The sequence below is a fragment of the Lonchura striata genome, chromosome Z (assembly GCF_050655825.1).
Source record: "Lonchura striata isolate lonStrDom1 chromosome Z, ASM5065582v1, whole genome shotgun sequence".
Lineage (NCBI taxonomy): Eukaryota > Metazoa > Chordata > Aves > Passeriformes > Estrildidae > Lonchura > Lonchura striata.
In genome coordinates, this window is record NC_140740.1 from 32,938,481 (window position 1) to 32,958,960 (window position 20,480).

The 20,480-nt window shown below is 40.0% G+C and overlaps 1 protein-coding gene across 5 annotated transcripts in view; it reads left to right on the top strand.

The window, feature by feature from the left end:
• CSNK1G3 (casein kinase 1 gamma 3) overlaps positions 1-20,480 on the top strand; it is a 228,019-nt gene that overhangs the window by 163,490 nt on the left and 44,049 nt on the right. For 2 of the 5 annotated variants that reach the window (XR_014951366.1, XR_014951368.1), the window contains exons 19-20: positions 230-277; positions 8,791-8,838. Coding sequence is in view for 2 of the 5 variants with exons in the window: in XM_085566819.1 (XP_085422945.1) it covers positions 15,201-16,952 (1,752 nt within the window). In the remaining 3 variants the exon portion in view is untranslated. Of the gene's footprint in view, positions 1-229; positions 17,340-20,480 lie in introns of those variants that run through there. The other 3 variants (XM_085566819.1, XR_014951367.1, XM_085566820.1) reach the window with 3 other exon arrangements.

Genomic DNA, 20,480 nt, shown 5'->3' on the forward strand with positions numbered 1-20,480 from the left:
CTTATACTTCATTATGTATATTTTCTAAACCATTGGAAATCTTGTCATTAATGGCTACAAATGGCTATAAATAACAGGTTACTTATTTTGTTTGATGATACTAATTCCAACTCTTGTAATATGAATAGTATTGTTTCTCTTTTACCCAGTGTAATTTGGCTTGATATGGTTTCTTTTTCCTCTTATAATTTCAAACATATTTAATGCTTTTATTTAATTCTGGTTACAGGCATGGGATACATGAGCTGGATCTTCTCTGTGCTCTGAGTTATTTGGGGTAGGTAAAATGAGGTAAAAAGCAAACTTGTGCAGTCACTACAGACAAAGGTCTACAGTGGCAAATAGTCTAGAGAAGTAACAAAGGAGAAGAAACAAAAACTGCCAAATTTCTATAAAAGAGAGAAAATAATCAGCATCTGAGAGGGAATAGATACTAATTACAATTGATTAAAGAAAGAGGAAAAATTAGTTCATCAAAATAGTAAAAAATCCACACTACATGTTACTAAGCGATAATGACTGTTAATTACTCACAAGGTTATTAAATTCTCTAATGGTGTTTCCAGTGGTACAACAGATACATCCATATGTGTTCATGGATGCAAATTCTCTTTCCAGAAATGAGACTGCAGTTGTTGTAATGTAGCTCTTGCTTCCAGACCTGCAGTTGAAACCTCACAGTTTACTTTCTCCAGTTGTTAGGTACTTTTCTATGGAGGATGAGACTCCAGTTGTTTTGCTCTTCCCCAGGGCCTGACCAAAGAGGTTGGAGTTTTTTGTGAAGGAAAGTACCAAAGAGCAACAGATCTGTTTCCCTTCATAAATCTTGAAGGTTATTAACTCCAGTCCTTTAACAAAAAAGACTCCTAATTGCATCAGAGGTGTAAGAAGTTCAGTTAACATGTGTGTTTGTTTGCTCTAATTATTCTGATCTTGATTTTATTATGCTTTAATGTGGATCTGTTGATTCAGGGCAATTTTCTCCTCCAACAAGCTTTCTTAAGCCTACAGACACTTAGGTCTCTTTGCCTTTGTATATATATTCTTTCTGCATGCAGTCTCTGATTTTGCTTGGGAAGTTGTTCTCAAAAAGGGCTTTGGGGTATCTGCAGCTGTGAGACTGTTCAGGTCAAATATGACCAGAGGCCCTGTTGCGTCCTGTTGCAAAATATTTTAAAAGGTAGGGAATATAACCACAAACTGTTCTATCATCATAGAATCATGGAATGACTTTGGTTGGGATAGACATTAAAGATCATCCTGTTCCACCTGTCCTGCGGGTGGACACATTTCACTAGATCAGGCTGCACAAAGCTCCATCCAACTTGGCCATGAACAGCCTCTGGGGATGAGGCCTCCACAACTTCTCTGGGCAACCTGTTCCAATGCCTCACTACCACTACAGTAAGGAATTAATTCTTAATATCTAATCTAAGCCTACTTTCTTTCAATTTAAAACCATTCCTCCTTGTCCTGTTACTACATGCCCTTGTAAAAATCTCCATTTTTCTTGTATGCTGCCTTCAGCTACTAGAAGGATGCAATGAAATAATTCCAGACTCTTCTGAACGATCCCAATTCTCTTAGCCTTTCAACAATGAATATGTACTCCATTTGTCTAATCAACTTGGTGGCTGTCACTGCCCTTAACCTCACAAACTGTAGCTGCATGAAGGGAATGAAAAGAATAATCTTTGCAGTGCTAACTTGTCCCTTGTGAAGCACAGGAGACAAATATTTAAACTGCCAGGATTTTCTACGTGATATAGTATTTGGTCTTTTTTTTCAAAATCCTACCTCTCCAGTTGGGACCTTTTTGGAAGATGTTCTTTCAGCTTTTAAAAAGGAAGATATATTAGCAATTTTGTTGTTATACCTCATGAATCAATTCTTTCCTTCTTTTCACTTTATATATGAATTAAACATTTGTTTAGAGTAAGTTTTCTTGGTCCCTCAATAATTGAATGAAATCTTCTAGGAAGTTAAAACTGCTAATTCTTTTCTGTCAATTGCCTCAATTAGTCACTTGCTCGTATTGGACTATGCTGAAATTGTCTCCTTTGGTCTTTTATACCTGCTTCTACTCCTTACTCACTCCTGTGAGCCTTAAAAGTTTGTGTCATTTTGATAGTGATGATTCAATGGGGGAAAGGTAACAGCTACAAATGTAATGAACACCTAGACAACAAACCAAAGCATCAGTGCTTCTGTAATAGGTGGTTGTATTTCTAAAAGGCTGTAAATAATCACCGAGAATATACTGACACCCAATTTATTTTGACAGTAATGGTTAGAAATTTTCCTAGGTTAGAAGTTTTCAGATAACCTTTATCCAGTGGCAAGTTGTGGATAGCCTTCCAAAATTGTGATGCAGGGATGATGAAATTTGTGGCATAGTGTCATGATGATACAGCAATGTTAGATAATTTCAGAATAATTTCAGAATATTTTTCAGTGTTTCCAGTTGTGGGTAAATACATGAAGAGCTGGATTGTGTTGTAAAAATAATGGCAGGAAGATACATCTGGAAAAGAAAAGCTATTGAACTATTGTATTTTAGTCAGACTCTTAAAGCTAATAGTAATTACGAAAAAAAAAGCATTATGTTGATTCTTCCCTGACAAGGTGACAAGTCTTTCAAAATTGCTCTCTGACAAAACGAGATAAATGCATACTGAAGTATAGTGCTTGTGTCGTAGTTGTGTTTGTCTAAAACTAAAGTGAGGAAAAATATGGAAATTTGTTAAACCGAGTAATGCAATTGGAAAAACAGAAAATCCATCCCATATTTAAAGAATATTGCATTCTTCTAACTTAAAAGAAACACTGGATATTGTCCTAGGGAATAGGGACACATTCTTTCACGTACAAGGACACATTTTTCTCTAAACATAGAAGCATATCTTACTTTGTGAATAAGGAGAGATTATTTAATTGAGAGTACCAGGATTTTTCTCATTGTGTTGCAGAATGTACAGTTACAAAAATGGATATTGCTTTTTCTGAAGAAAGCATATGAAATTGCTGGACAAAGAATGATAATCTGTTTAATTTATTTTCTGAGAATGTAGCATACTTGCTGACTAACCTTATTTGCATTCTTCCTTCCACTCACAGGGTATTGCTTTTCAAAGGGATTAAGAGACAGACAAAGCTTTAATTTTTTGAGGAAATGCTCATTCTGATTTTTACATTGGAAAGTGGAGATAAGCAGTACAATCCATTTGCAGGGGTGCTTATGTGTGAATGTGAGCAGCATATCTATGTGCATATGCTTGATATCTAAAATCTTTAGGAACTGTGTGTCAGGAGAGATGGATGTGACAGAATGAGGAGCTCCTGATAGGAATGTGTCATAAACTCACAGAAAGGACTGTCATTTTGACTGCGGATGACAGCATCTCCAGAACGCAGACCACACAACTGAGATTTGTACATGTATTTGTTTAAATATAGAACAAAATAGGATGGCCTAGAGAAAATGTGAGCAATGACCAGTGTCTGTAACATGAGTATGGCTTTCCCATATTTTGAGCAACAGAATAGCTATTGAAATCTGGGCATGCAAAGCATATGGTTGGTTCAGTAATGACAAGCAATGTCAGCATGGTGTAAGTAACATGGAGTGGTATAATTTATAAGGAATGTTCTATGAAGCTTAACCCACAACACCAACACAGGAAGAAGGGAAGGAGTGACATAATTGCTCATCTGCAAAATCAAAGTGTCTCTCCTTTTGATGTAAACATTTTATTTTCATTTTTGTCACTAGTTACATTTTTGCCACTAACTAAAGGCCTCTGTCATTATAAGTTAATACAGTGGCAAGAAAGAGTGAGTCATGAAGATGACCTCTGTCCTTTTGCTTCTATATTAATCTGAAAGGGAAAGTCTCAGCAGACTGTTTTTACAGTGCATAATTAAACAATTCTGAATGCTCAGTGAAACTTGAATTGTATGGCATAAAGTCTGGTAATATGACAGTTAATGAGATGAGACTTAAACTTATTCAGCCTTTATAATAATAAATGAAAGCTTTTGCCCTCAGATTGAGGGCAGACATATCCTGAAATATTAATTTAAAAACCTAAAACCAGCAAGGGCACTGTTCTAGGTGTCTTTGTTTTATGACTCTCTCCAAGAAAGAAGAAACTAAAATAAATTATTTCTTAATTATAATTATTAAATATCTATAACACTGTGAACATTTGTATTCATGGTGGAGAAATCGAAAGAAGGAAACATTCCAAAAACTGCTAACAATATAGGGACTGATCTATATTACTGTATCTTTCTTCACAGCCCAAGTATTCAGGCTGGCTGAAGCTACATAATTAACTTAATTCCCTGTCTCTAATAAGGAGACATTTACGTTGGAAAGACCTTTTTGTCTTTTTCTCTGCTGTATTTCCACGTTCATATAGTAAATAATTTACCTTTGTGTAAGCCTTCTAGTTGTCATTGGTGGTTCTTGTGTGTTTGCAGCATGATGTTTTTTGAAGCCATGTATAATACATACTCAGGGAGGGAGCTTTCCGATGAATCATCCAATTTAGCTGATATTGGATTAAATGTATTACCTAAAATTGCCTAGGTTAATACTGGTAAGCAAAAATAGATTGTGTATTTAAAAACAAACAAACAAAACCCACAAAAAAGATATTGTGAATGATTTTTTGAATGTTTATTCCTATATTAATAATATGGGAAATCTCATAGCTAACCTATAGGGTTAGCTAGCTTGGCTATGCAGCTTTGGCTGCAATTACAGAATTTCAGACATTTTCCCAGAGAACAGTGACCATGTCCACATCTAAAAATGTAACCAAGGTCAGAGCCCTAAGCTTGAAAGCCAACCTATTTCAAGTGTTTTAAGCTCTAAAGAGATACTAGGTAATAGGTGACTCATAAGTTACACAGAGATTATTCTATCGGATGCAGTCATCTCATGATCATGTAGTGGCAGGGCAAGGGGAAATGGCTTCAAACTGAAAATTAATAGCTTTAGGTTAGATATTAAGAAGTTGTTACTGTGACTGTTGTGAACAGGTTTCTCAGGGAAGCTGTGAATGCCCTATTCCTGGAGGTATTAAAGGCCAGGTTGGATGGGCTTGAGCTACATTTTCTAGGGGTGGGTGCCCCCACCCGTGACAGGGGGCTTGGAACAAAATGGTCTTTAATGTCTTTTCCAACTCAAGACATTCTGTGTTTCTATGATTTTATAATCAGTGATTATTATAGAAGTCTTTTTGTCGATTGTTCCCAAAGGAAATTTTTAGAATGAAAACTCTGAAACCCAGATTTTTTCAGCTCCATATTATTCTTAAATTGAATGGTACTTTTGGAAAAACACCAGGAGCACATGTGCTTAAGAAGTACTTTTTTTGACTTTCAGAATTGTCTTAGTCCAGAGTCTTGTTTTGCATTCAAATTTGTGATAAAAAATATTTGTTTTGTTACATGAAAATGAAATGAAAATATAATAAATGTATGACACATATAAAACTTACGTAAGTCTCATGATTCTTCTGTAGCAGAGGGGTGTAGTTCAGAGTGAGAGTACTCTGAGGCATCAGGCTTCACACCAGGAAAGTGGAACTAGAAGCAAGGCTCCTGATGATAACCACGCAAGTCTTGCCTGTGGGGGTGTTACAGTATTTTTTTGTTTTTCACTGACAGTTGGAGTATACGTCAGGAGAAAAAAATGCTCTTTCCTGTTGAATTATGTTTTCCCCCTTGATTATTATAAATGCTGCAAACAGCAAGTAAATTTGTGGAGGAGGGGAACTGAGAACATTTTGTAGTTCTTGAAAGGTTAATTGCACTATTTATAGACCTAACTGCAGAGGGAAAAATCTCTCAGTATGACCCAGCAAGGTCAGCATGGTAATAGGAACCTAAATGGAGCTCTGACCAGTCATGAATTACTGTCTGTGATACTGGGAATGCTGACAGTTCAATCACAGCACTGTTTCAATACAGAACTCCATATATTTAAAGCACAGATACTGTTTTCCCTCTAAATGACAGGCTTGACAGATGGGCCAAAAGCACTGCAGACATTTGAACAAGGAAATAGAGAGGGAGCCTGCTGGTAGCAAGGCTTCACGCAGCCAGCCGCGGATGATGAATAGAGTGTGATTGTGTCTGACAGGTAGTAATATAACTATTCATTCACCACAGAACACCTGGAGCACACTATATTAAATGGTACAAGATGGAGAGATTCTGTGACAGGAATGGGAAGTGTGAATCCCATGCTGAGTTTAGGTACAGCAATATAAAAGGTCAAGGGTCGTGCAATATAAACTCCCTGAGAAAGGATGTGATTAAATTATTTGTTTACTAAAGTCTTTCTAATGTTTTGCTAACATGTTGCCAGGACCATTATTTCAGCATGTCTGCACAGCTAAAAGGAAAGTAGCAAATGGTGCTTGCTGATTACTATGCTCCTGCTCTGTGTTCAGAGGCTTGCTAATTAAAGTGCCATCATTATTGCATAAAGCTGCATTGACGGATGGGGATGGCAAGGGGCAGAAATGCCTAATTCTGGCCACAGTTCTAGAAGCTGTGTGTGGTGTTTTGTCTTATATTTTAAAGCTTGTAGTTGACCTTACTTTAGGGCATTTGGGGCCAAAAATCTACTGTGTTCAGCACGCACATGGAGAATTAAAAGATACTGCACTCATGGATAATGTTGGCTGTGGAGCTGTGTAGCATCACAAATATGTTTTGGTGGAGCTGAAAGAAGCTGCCATTTTCACCCTGCTATGACAGAATTGTAATTCAAAGTCAGAGGCACTTTAGTTTGCTAATATTGGTTTTGTTCTGTTTCTGTACTAAGAAGCAGATAAGGCTTAAAGTCTGGAATTGTTCTTTGTATATAGAAAATGAGGACCTAACATTAGGACCAAATGTTACTATGAGTTTGAATTGAGCTGCAAGGAGTCAACTTATTATATTACTGAATATCTTCCACACATGAGATACTGAAAACCTTTGGAACGCTTAACATTTTTTGGAGTAAAACCAAGATTATTATTGGAAGATTTCAATGAGCACTTTGGTGTGAGAATATGTGCTACCAATAAATAAATAACATCCAAAAGGAAATCTTGCTAGCAGTCATATGCAAATGAATATTTTTACCACAGTTCATATCTTGCTAGGCATGAGTGTTAACCAGTTTATTTCTGTATACTTGTCACTGATAACTCTTAAGATATGATGACAAAATGCAGTGTCCTTTTCATAATACAGGCAGCTAATGCACATAAAATCTCTTCTCTTGGATGTCTAAATCAGGAGTTTACTTCTGCAAGCATAGGTGACAGAACAGAAAAAAAAGACAAACAACCAGGCAGGTTTAAATTTTACTTACTTATTTATTGTTTCTTTACAAGGAGATAAAGCACACCGTGTAATTAGAAATGTTACTGTGTCATGTGTGTTATTGCTCTCTTTTGGCCTTACATTATTGACAAATGTTGACTAGAAGGTCTAAATTAAAAATATATTACTTTTGTCAAAATTCAATGTATAGAGAAGATATTGATAATTTTTTGCAAATTCAAAAGTATCAGAAGGGTAGGCTACCTAAAAGCACTCTGCTTTTTGCTATTTGAAACATCTACTTTTATGTTAGGAACTTGAGAGATGTAATCTAATTTTATGTCTCATGATCCATACATTATTTGACATTATACAGATAAATTAATTGACATTAAAAATGTATGTTTTCAAAGCAACAAAATGTCTAGTATGAATGATTTATTTCCTGATTTTTTTTCTTTCATTTTATAATTGTAAGTAGTTTTTAATACTGTTTTGGGATAAAAGTCAGATTTACATTGTGCCATCGACTGGATTTCCAGTTTCCTTTTTTCATGTGTAATAGCTAGTGATGTGAACCATGTATTCAACGTAGCTGAACTCTTCAGTCTCTGAATCTGCTCTCTTTTTTTGCCTCTACTTTGTCCCCATATCTTGTTCTAGCAATGCTGACATATTTCAAATTGGTTTGAATTTTTTGTGGAAAATGTTGATTCTGATTGATTTTGTCAAACAGTATGCTTGGGTGAATTTTTTAACATTTCTTCTACTTAGACAATCACTTGAGATATCTCATGCAGCATAATCAAGAGAACTGTATTTTTAAATAGATGCAGTGACATGACTGTTGACTTGTCTTAGGAAGTCCTTTTGAAATGAAGAATTTGGTTGTCAATTTTCCATAGGAAGTTATTCAGCAGCTTTCATCTCAAATTAATTTTGCTTGTCACTTTCTTTATTTGCTGAATTCTCTGGCTAGGTCAGTTACTCTCTGATTGCTTACTAAGTGGCCTTTCCTGAAAGCAGAAGGCATACCAGGACTCTTTTTCCTTTGTCTCCTTCCATTGCCAAAGCTGGCAACATAAGTAGTAGTTAAAGGACAGCAGCAAATAACCAGACATCATTTAAAAAGGAAAAGTAAAAGCCACCACTTTTTAAACCATGTTTTTGCATATAGATTCAGTATCTCTTTTTCATGAAAATAAAATACAAAAATAAATGTTCTACATACTCAGAAAATTAATGAAATTGCTCTTGAACCTCCTACTGAAAAAGTTAGACCTGGTGCACTGGACTCTGTCAGGTAGTGGCCAAATGCATTGCAGCTCTTAGGACTTGCCTATTTTACCAGGAGGTTTCATCATAGTTGGATACATACTGGACTGTTTTCTTGAAAAAAATCTGTGTTTTCAGGTTTTCTGGTGCTTATTTTCTGTTCTGTCTCAAATCTTGCTACAGGCTGAATTCTAATTCTGTTGGATCAGCTGAAATGGAGCACTTTTTTAGGTAAACATATTTATTTCTTTATCTATTTAACTAGTTATTCCATTATATATTTATTTAATTTGTTTATTTTAAGCAAAATGAGCAGTATTCCAGGCTTTTGCACTCTGTCAGTCTGGGAGTATTAACTCCATATATTTGTAAGTTTACTTATTATTTGTAAGTTTACTTACTTATTTGTAAGTTTGTAAGCTGAGGCTGCACCTTCCTTGAAGGCTTTTTAAAGGTTTGTTTTTATATAATTTATTTTAACCAACAATTTATCACAGTTTACAATAAATTATTAGAAATATCTGTCTCTTACATTAATTTGTTTGCTTTGCTTAATAAGGGACATCTGATGATTTGTTATATTGGGAACATGGGTAATACACACAAGAGTGTCACTGAGCATGAGAGACCTGCAAAGATTCCTGCTGAGGGAATTGAGGACAACTGTAGCCTTACATTAACAAAATATTAATTATCAAATAACAGTGTTTTGCCAGAAGCAGAGATAGATTTGTCTGTCTCAGTGTTTGAAACTTTCATTCTGTATTAAAGCTATTTGCAGATCTGGTTGAAGACAGTCTACCTGATTAATCTGTAGTCTTTTGTGGATACTTAAAACTCTCTACCAGGAAAAGAAATCCTAAACTTGGAGATATCATTAATGTAATGTTTTGCAGTAGAATGATGTGACAAGAGAAGAGGAAAATGGATCTTTTATAACAAGAGTCTTACAATAAATTTGCTTATCATTGTCTATAAAAATTACAGGGTTATTGTCACCAAAACAAGGACCTTATGCATGGTTTATGAGGACTGTTGTGGCTATAGAAAATGAAAGAGTAAGCCATAAAATGTAGGTGTCCTCCCTATCTACAAGCGAGCTTTCTCTTAGGTAGAAAGATGTACCCAGCTTCCCCTCCAGTCAGTTTTTCCCTGAATGGTGGAAAAGTCAAGTCAGCTTTCTCCTTTTCTTGGAGCAGGTCTGTGCCGTATGGACAAAAATTTTGCTCTCAGTATGGTAATTCATCTGTGATCACCCCATGTCCACACCAAAGTATCTTTTAATGCTACTTTGATGCTTCCCTAGAAAAATAGGAAAACTTAGAAAAGATTAAAAGTATGTTACCAATATCTCTTGTTCTGTAGATGTGTATATTTTGTAAAGGACAGTAACAATTCAAAATAATTTCCTTGTCTTCTCATTTTAACTGTCTGATGAGATACCTGATGATTTTTTTCAGCAACAGTCAATATTTGATGCTTGAAATTTGAAAATGTTTATTTTCCAAAACCTCCACATGTACAGAAATTCTTTGCATTTCTTTGTTTTTACTGTTAAGTTGGATGTTGGGATGCCTGTGGCATGTGCTCAACATTTTAGGTCAAGAAGAATTTTATCACCTACTGAGTAGAGTAATAGGTAGCTATTCAGAAGATCTGTAATTTCCATTAGCCTACCAGCTGCCCACAAGGGTCGTTGGACCCAATCCTTTTTTCTCATCAATGTTTAAAACTGTGACTGAGGAACTTTCTTAGCAGTGAGTCATTCTTCAGATGTCTGCCCTAACTGAGCATTTTAACTGTAAACATCTTCTTGGCAAGGTCAGAACCACATAAAATATTATCTGCTTCTTCATAACAGGTATTTCTAACTAGTCTTCTTTCTGTATGGAGCTGCTCTCTATTGAACAGTTTCCTAATTACCTTTCATCTGTGTTAATAACAGAAAAGTATGTTTTCCAGAACTGGTAGTGAGAACTGGACCAGTGCTTCTGGTCCATCTTACTCTCTTTGAGAGGTCCATTGCATACAAGTGTAGAGTTGTGCTCTAACAAACTTTATCTATGCAACATGGCATTACTACAGGTATCTATGAATTTCAGCTCTGATGAGTGTTTTAACTGATTCCTGCTTCTAATAATAATTTTCAGAGTTCATTTACTGTTTGCTTTATTGTCAGATATAAGCTTCTGTACAGACAATAACCGGCTGCATGTTGTCAAATCCTCTCAGCACCAAGAATGGAAGACAGCTAGAAATATATAAGTCATTTCAAAACTATGACAAAATAAAGTTTTTGGTCCAAATCAAAATCTTGGATTCGGTGAAGAAAAAAAAAAAAGATCCAGCTGTATAATTTTGTGAAAAGCTTCGCATCTTATTATGGTTTGAGAACAGAAACCATGAGCCAATGACACAAAAAATGCATCCTAGTCAAGGCCTTTGTGCCTTAGTACAGCTTTGTAGAGGGATGACCTGGTTCTCGGTGCTTCTTTTCATTTCTCAAATGCACAGAGGATCTGCTGGGGTCTTGGTTATATCAAAGTGAACTACTCACACTTTGGAAAAAATGTAAAGGAACTGCTACAGTTTGAATTGAAATGGCAAAGGTATTGCTGAAAACTCAAGACCTTGATTTTATGCTGACGCTTTTTGTTCCACAAAATCTTTAATTGCTATGGTTTTAAGTTTTGCCTGTGGTGCGGCACTTGATTGCTCATGTCCTGGTGGAGGCCCATGGCTACCAGCTTGGAAGTAAAGAGGGCCACTGAACCCTGATAAACTATGAGATACATGAACCTCTGGACCTCATGAAAGATTTAAGCAGGCAGTGCACTGTGGTGCAGGGACATCTCGGTGGTGTGCATTGAGCTAGTGTTGTAAAGGGAGACAGAACAGTTGCAGTGGTGCAGTCTGGTGTTAGTGTTCTCATAGAGGAACAGTAGTTTACTGGATGTGCATCCACTGTCCTTGCTGCTGCTTTGTGCTGTATATATGGGGAACTTCCATCTCACTTCTTATCCTATCACTTTTATTGGTCAAAAGTTTAATGTACTTCAATATCCTCTGACTCCACATGGGTGATTTGAAAATATTTGCATATTGCTGCAACTTAGAGGGCTGCTGTCATGTGTTTTTCACCCTTTGCTTTGCTCTGAAGGAACAAAGTAGAAATTACACACATTTAAGAAGAGAATTACAGATTTCTGTGCATTATATTGTGAATTCAATAGCATGCCAGTTTAATAATTAAGGACTGACCTTGGAACATAAATGTAAACTCAGCTTTTGATAATGTCTCATCTTTATTGGCTGGAAGAACTGTAGAGGGTAAATATCTGCTTAACATCATTTGTGAATATTGTTATTGAAGAATCTTGCTTTTCTGAAATATTTCACTTTCACTGTTTATAGCTGCCTTTCCTCTTTCTAAGCTTCTGAAATCTGTCATTGTCCTATGGACTCTTATTTCTAATATATAATTTCTAATGCAATTTTTTTCTGGAAGGATTTTTTTGTGCTCTTTGTTAAGATTTGTCTAGCCTGATTCATTTTCTGTGTGACTAATTTGAACTGGTTTTGTTTTCATAAGCTTTCAAGTATGTCTTGTGTAAAAGACACAAGACACAAGACATACTTTCAGCTGAGTGCTTTTACATTGCTTCTGTTTTGGTTTTTAGTAGCTATTTTGTCCAGAAAGACCTTTCCCCGCTGGGATTTCATGCCTGTATAGTTAAGCAGTTTAATTCTACTTCAGAGAGTCAAAATTTCTCCACTTTTGGTCCAGGATAGTATTGGTTAGGTTTCTTGTCTGAAGGTTGGACAAAACCTCTTGTTTTCAATATTTCCTTGTAAAAGAAAGATTAGGCAGGATGTAGCCAGTATTACTTAATGGGTGATCTGCAGATCACTTAGACTTCTTCCTTCTCTCTAATAATAGCAATGGTTCTTGTACACTCCTGAGCTAGTTATTCTGAGCAGAAAAGCACTGACATAGACTCTAAAAAAGTTTAATGATTTAGGACAGAATTATCTCTCAAGTCAGAGTGGTAGGGAATGTGTGATCAGAGTAGAGGACCATACAATTATTTACTGCCTTACTGTGTATTATGGAACACAAGTTTTTTTAAGGTATGTGAAAACTTTTGTGGCATAAATGTTGCAAAAGATCCAGTGGATTTTTATGAAGTAAATTGCCTGTTGCATAGTGGTGCCTATTCTAGTTTTATGGATCTGATCTGAAGGTGCAATTTGGCCTGGTTGGAACAATAATATAAGTTTTATTTATCACCTCTTTGTTCATATTTACAGCTGTAATCTGTAGGTTTTACATGATCTGGACATTACCAGTTATACCTCTAATAACTGTAATATTTTTGAAGACTTTGTCATCTTTTTATTCAGTAAAGGGTCTTGTTACCCATCATTGTGATATCAATTACATAATCACAACATTTTGATGAATAATTCTGTTATGATTCAACTATCTATATTGGCTGAAATGTTTCTTATTATCTCCTACATTTCTATTTTTGATGGCCATGAAAATGTAATTCGTGTGTTTTGCAAGTGAATGTATTTTATCCCTTTTCCTTTGTATACTGTCTGCATGGTTCACTCAATATGCTTGAGATGGGAATTTTTGTTCACAGACTGTAAGCATGAAACATCACTAAAATCCATAATAAGGCAATTAGTATTCTGCTCATGCAAGCCAGTGTAAGTACAATTTTCAGTGGCCTAATGTAACAAGTAATCATAAAATAGCATTTGCTTTAAAACAACACCAGTTTATGCAGACTGCATGCTTAAGAAGAATGACTCTGTAAGTAGTGCAGCTCTGTAATGAAGTGGGAGCTCATTAAACAGATGCTATCTACTTCACTGATCTACAAAAATGGCAAACAAACCAAATGGAAATTTTTCGACAGAACACTGCAGTCAACCAGAACAAGTTCAAGTTCATTTACCGTGGCATTGTCTACAGGAATTAGTCACAGCAATAATTGAAGAGTTGCTTGCTGATTTATCATTTTACATTTGTTATTGAATTTGCATAATATGTTGATTTTTTAGGTCTTTGGTTATATTAAATGCCCTCTTCTGTGTTTACAAAACCAGAACACAGTGGGTGATTTTAAGATTCATCACACTGGCAGTGTTCAATGTTCATTTAAACATTGTTTCAAATGAACTGGACAGGACTGTATTTGTTTTAATTGTCTTTATTTTTTTTTTTCTCATTTGTATGTTACATCACAGCACATGCACACTTGTAATTAATATTTAGGAAAATTGAAACATTTACTTTTTCTATGAATCATAGGTAGAGGCATGCAGATGGGAGCAATGGCTAGGCATTCAGTGTATCTAGTGTAATGCAGCAGAAATTACATAAGATGTTTTTCCAGTAGGTGGAATAGCCAGAAATAACAGTCCTTTAGAACTGTACTCTATGAGTAATTTCAAAGATCAGTACTAGTTTTGCACTATTACTTGAAGGACATTTTGCTGACTTTAGGGGCTTTGTAGCTGCTTAGGAGGACTAGTATTATACAAGACCATTATACAATTCTGTTTGAGAGGAATGAAATGTAAAAATCCTAAATTACTAGAATTTAAAAAATAATTTTAATATAATTTTTGATATGTATTAGTTGTAAGTTTTACACAGTATATGTGAAATACAGCTGATAAAGCAGAGATAAATGGGTGATAACTTAGTTTTGGGTTATATACGTTTGTCCTGGGTTGTAAGATAAGCTTGTATTCTATTTGCCATCTGTTGAAGGCAAACCTGTTGGACAGGTTTTGTTATCTTTTCCAAGAATCGGTTTTGCTCCTAAGAGGTAATGGTTTGTTAGTGGGCCATTGACTGATTCAATGCAGGGCTGGTAACATAACACCATCCTATTGTGAGATGTTCCACCCAGAGGGGGAAGCCAAGCACTCTTTTATTGGGTATAAAGGGGTAGCTTTTGGGGAGAGAGGCAGCTCACGCTCTCTCTTCGCGGGATTGCCAGAGAAGCAGCTCTCTTCGGCGGCACTCGCAGCGAAGCAGCCGGAGCGCGCTGAGGCGACGGTGGCGGAGCTCGGAGGCAACCCCGGCGCAGAGGAAGACCGGCCCCACTGCCACCAGATCTTCAGAGGAAAACTATACCTTTCTAAAGATCACCACTGCAGCTGCAATTCATCAACCACTGCAAGGGGAGCAATGATCCCAGCAGGACTGCTACGGGCACCCCAACTCCTCAGGTTCTGGACTTTTTCACTGGTTTTGTTTGTACCGATTGCATTTGCCTTTTTTAAATTGTTGTCTAGTTTTCTCCTAGTAAAGAATTGTTACTCCCATTCCCATATCTTTGCCTGAGAGCCTTTTAATTTAAAGATCCTGGTAATTCAGAGGCAGGGGGGTTTGCCGTTCTCCATTGCACAGGAGGCTTTGCCCTCTTTCACAGACTCCTGTCTTGTCGAACCAAGACAGATTTTGGCGCATCAACGTGGGGCTCGAGGGCATTGAGAGGGAAAAAGGATTAACAGTTCTTAAGTAATTTGGTTTTTTTGTTGTGTGTAAAAACATCTTCAGCATCACCATGTGGTCTAGTTTACCTTGGTTTGGGTGGCATGTGATCGTAGCTGTACTTTTCCCATTTGCAGACCCTTATCTAAAAATGGGTCCTATAACGAAGGCTATGGTGTCTGTTATCAAGTTTGGCTTCTGGGTTAATTGGGTGAGGAATTCATGGATCTTTAATTTCCTCTGGAAGGCAGGTACATGGATTCATAGCTATCACATGTCAACTGTATGTTTTTGGGGTTACTTTAATAATGGTACCTACTGCGAGGAAATAGCACCTGGGCAAACTTTCTCCCAACCTTTTAACCATCTTTTTGGGTCTGCTCCACCAGTTCTCAAAGGGTTAAGATCCTTTATAAGTGCTAATGATACCATACAATGGGTGGTGTTGCTGATAGTCCTGTTATATTTAGCATTCAGAGATAAGGGAAGATTAACCTGGATAACTACCCTCACACCTACACCACAGACTCGAGATGCTGCTGCTCCAGAGCCTGACCCTGCCCCACAGCCCACCTCAGAAATGAACCGCCCAGATTGGGTGAGGGTTCTGGTTAAGGAGATACGAGAGATGCTGAAGGAGTGCATTTCCCCAGCTGGTGAGAAACCGGCCCTTTGCCTTGAGGAGGGACAGTCTAATAGTACAGCTGTGGAACCCACAGATGTTACAACTGTCCAGGTTCCAGCTGAACCACAAAGGCAGTCACGGTCAGCAGCAGTAGCCCCGGTAGAAACAAGGATGTCTAAGGTGAAAGCAGAGCACCCTGCAGATAGGGACAGGAATGGAGGAACCTCACAACCCACAGGGGAGCCAGAGATTGCTATCATCACCGAGTCCCTGACGTACGAAAGTCTTCGTAATCTGCATAAAGACATTGTGCGACGAGGGTGTGAGGCTTATGCTACCTGGCTACTCCGGGTTTGGGATCTTATGGGTACAGGCGTGCAGCTGGACGGTGGTGAGGCAAGGAACTTGGGACCCTTGACCCAGGACTCGGGTATAAATCAGGTTTTTGTAAGGGAACCAGGGTCCCTTTCTCTCTGGGAGCGGCTCTTAATGAGTGTCAGGGAGAGGTTTGTCCACAGAGAGAGAATGCAAGAGCACCATCATAGAATGTGCTGGAAGACCCTCGAGGAAGGGATCCAACAGCTGAGGGAAGTGGCAGTATTGGAGGTACTCTTTGGGAGGGATGGACGACACAATAATGACCCTGACAAGGTCAGGTGTACGGGACAAATGCTGTGGAGTCTGGCAAATCTTGGGCCATCTCAATACACCACCTTCATTGCAACAATCAATGCTGACGCCCACCGGGAGACAATAGGTTCTGTTGCCAACAAACTTAGGAATTATGAGAGTATGATTAATGGCCCAATGCAGGCTCATATCTCAGCCGTGATTAAGCAGTTTAAAGAGGAGATGAGGGAGGAGATAAGGAAGGTTAATACAGCACCCGTGAGAGTCACAGGCCCCAGAATCAGCGCCCAACAATCCCCAGCTAGAGAGAGAGGGTACACCCCAAGGGCTAATCTGTGGTTCTTCCTGCGTGACCATGGGGAAGACATGGGGAGGTGGGATGGGAAACCCACTTCTGTCCTGGCAGCACGGGTCCGTCAACTTAAGGAGGGAAACTCTAACCGGGGGAGTTCCACCAAAGTGAAGGTAGCCTCAACCTCCCGTGACCAAGCTTGTGGGTACGATCTGTCAGACCCCCTTGAAGGGACCTCTAGTATGTGTGCCCAGGAAAGGAATGATAACCAGTGTTAGAGGGGCCCTGTCTCTAGCCAGAGAGAGGCACGGGAAAACCGGATCTTCTGGACAGTGTGGATCCAATGGCCTGGCACATCAGAGCCACAAAGATATGATGCTTTAGTTGATACTGGTGCACAGTGTACTCTGATACCATCGGGACATGTGGGGGCAGAGCCTGTTTCCATTGCTGGTGTGACAGGGGGATCACAACAATTGACTCTGGTGGAAGCTGAGGTGAGCCTGACTGGGAAGGAGTGGAAGAAACATCCTATAGTGACTGGCCCAGATGCTCCGTGTATCCTAGGCATAGACTTCCTCCGGAACAGCTATTACAAAGACCCAAAGGGACTCAGGTGGGCTTTTGGAATAGCCGCTGTAGAGGCAGAAGACATTAAGCAATTGAACGCCTTGCCTGGACTGTCAGAAAACCCCTCTGCAGTAGGACTCCTAAGGGTGGAAGAGCAACGAGTGCCAATTGCAACCTCGACAGTGCACCGCCGGCAGTATCAGACGGATCGAGATGCCGTGATCCCCATCCACAAAATAATTCGGGAGCTGGAGAGCCAAGGGGTGGTCAGCAAAACCCACTCACCCTTCAACAGCCCCATCTGGCCTGTGCGCAAATCTGACAAAGAATGGAGATTGACTGTGGACTACCGTGGCTTAAATGAAGTGACTCCGCCACTGAGCGCTGCTGTACCAGATATGCTGGAACTCCAGTACGAGCTGGAGTCCAAGGCAGCAAAGTGGTATGCCACTATTGATATTGCTAATGTGTTTTTCTCCATTCCTCTGGCAGTAGAATGCAGGCCTCAGTTTGCTTTCACCTGGAGGGGCGTGCAGTACACCTGGAGCCGACTGCCCCAGGGGTGGAAACACAGCCCCACCATCTGCCATGGACTGATCCAGACTGCACTAGAAAAGGGTGAGGCTCCAGAACACCTGCAATACATTGATGACATCATTGTGTGGGGGAGTACAGCGGCAGAAGTGTTTGAGAAAGGTGAGAGGATCATCCAGATACTACTAGAAGCTGGCTTCGCCATCAAGAAGAGCAAAGTCAAGGGACCTGCCCGAGAAATCCAGTTCCTGGGAGTGAAATGGCAAGATGGACGGCGCCAGATTCCCACTGAGGTCATCAACAAGATCACAGCTATGTCCCCACCAACCAGCAAAAAGGAAACACCAGGTTTCCTGGGTGCCATAGGTTTCTGGAGAATGAACATTCCTGAGTATAGCCAGATTGTGAGCCCTCTTTATCTGGTTACCCGAAAGAAGAATGATTTCCACTGGGGCCCTGAGCAGCAACAAGCCTTCACCCAGATCAAGCAGGAGATCGCTCATGCTGTAGCCCTTGGCCCAGTCAGAACGGGACCAGAGGTCAAGAATGTGCTCTACTCTGCAGCGGGGAACCATGGGTTGTCCTGGAGCCTTTGGCAGAAAGTGCCTGGGGAGACTCGAGGCCAACCACTGGGATTCTGGAACCGAAGTTACAGAGGGTCTGAAGCCAACAGAGAAGGAAATCTTGGCTGCCTTTGAAGGAGTTCAAGCCGCCTCGGAGGTAATTGGCACAGAAACACAACTGCTCCTGGCACCCCGACTACCGGTGCTGGGGTGGATGTTTAAAGGAAAGGTTCCTACTACCCACCATGCCACTGACGCCACATGGAGCAAATGGATTGCCCTCATCACTCAACGTGCCCGTATTGGAAACCTGAATCTCCCTGGGATTTTGGAGATAATTACGAACTGGCCAGAAGGTGAAAACTTTGGTCTCACTGATGATGAGGAGCAGGTACAAGTGGCAAGAGCTGAAGAAGCTCCACCATACAACCAACTACCAGCAGAGGAGACCTGCTATGCTCTTTTCACTGACGGTTCCTGTCGCATTGTAGGGATGAACCGGAAGTGGAAAGCAGCCGTATGGAGCCCCACACGCCAAGTTGCACAAGCTACCGAAGGAGAAGGTGGATCAAGTCAACTCGCTGAGCTCAAGGCCGTTCAGCTGGCTCTGGACATTGCTGAAAGGGAGAAGTGGCCAAAGCTCTACCTTTATACTGATTCATGGATGGTAGCCAATGCTCTGTGGGGCTGGCTGGGAAGGTGGAGGAAGGCCAACTGGCAACGTAGAGGAAAGCCAATCTGGGCTGCTGATATATGGAAAGACATTGCCTCTCGGGTGGAAAAGCTGACGGTGAAAGTCCGTCATGTAGATGCCCATGTCCCCAAAAGTCGGGCTAATGAGGAGCACCGAAACAACGAGCAGGTAGATCAGGAAGCAAAAATAGAGGTGTCAAAGATAGACTTAGATTGGCACCATAAGGGGGAGTTGTTCCTGGCTCGATGGGCTCATGATGCCTCAGGTCATCAGGGCAGAGATGCCACCTACAAGTGGGCACGAGACCGAGGGGTGGATCTAACCATGGACAGTGTTTCCCAGGTTATCCATGACTGTGAGACGTGTGCTGCCATCAAACAGGCCAAGAGAGTGAAGCCCCTATGGTATGGTGGGCGGTGGTCCAAGTACAAGTATGGGGAGGCCTGGCAGATTGACTATATCACACTGCCCCAGACAGGCCAAGGCAAGCGCTACGTGCTGACCATGGTGGAAGCCACCACTGGATGGCTGGAGACTTTCCCTGTACCTCATGCCACTGCCCGGAACACCATCTTAGGCTTGGAAAAGCAAGTCCTGTGGAGACACGACACCCCTGAGAGAATTGAGTCTGACAACGGCACCCATTTCAAGAACAGCCTTATCAACACCTGGGCCAGAGAACATGGTATCGAATGGATCTATCATATTCCCTATCATGCTCCGGCTGCCGGCAAAGTTGAACGGTGCAACGGACTCCTTAAGACTACCCTAAAGGCACTTGGTGGGGGAACATTTAGAAACTGGGAAATTAACCTGGCAAAGGCAACCTGGATGGTCAACACCCCAGGGTCTGTCAATCGAGCTGGCCCTGCCCAGTCAGAACCCTTACACGCAGTAGATGGAGATAAGGTCCCTGTAGTACATATGAAAGGTATTTTAGGGAAAACTGTTTGGATTAATCCCACCTCAGGCAAAGACCAACCCATTTGTGGGATTGTCTTTGCTCAAGGACCTGGTTACACTTGGTGGGTAATGCAGAAAGATGGGGAGACCCGCTGTGTACCACAGGGAAACTTGGTCTTAAGTGAGAACTGGGTGTAAGATTTCATGGTGTGCAGATGGAAATAGAATAAGGGGTGGATAATGTCCTGGGTTGTAAGATAAGCTTGTATTCTATTTGCCATCTGTTGAAGGCAAACCTGTTGGACAGGTTTTGTTATCTTTTCCAAGAATCGGTTTTGCTCCTAAGAGGTAATGGTTTGTTAGTGGGCCATTGACTGATTCAATGCAGGGCTGGTAACATAACACCATCCTATTGTGAGATGTTCCACCCAGAGGGGGAAGCCAAGCACTCTTTTATTGGGTATAAAGGGGTAGCTTTTGGGGAGAGAGGCAGCTCACGCTCTCTCTTCGCGGGATTGCCAGAGAAGCAGCTCTCTTCGGCG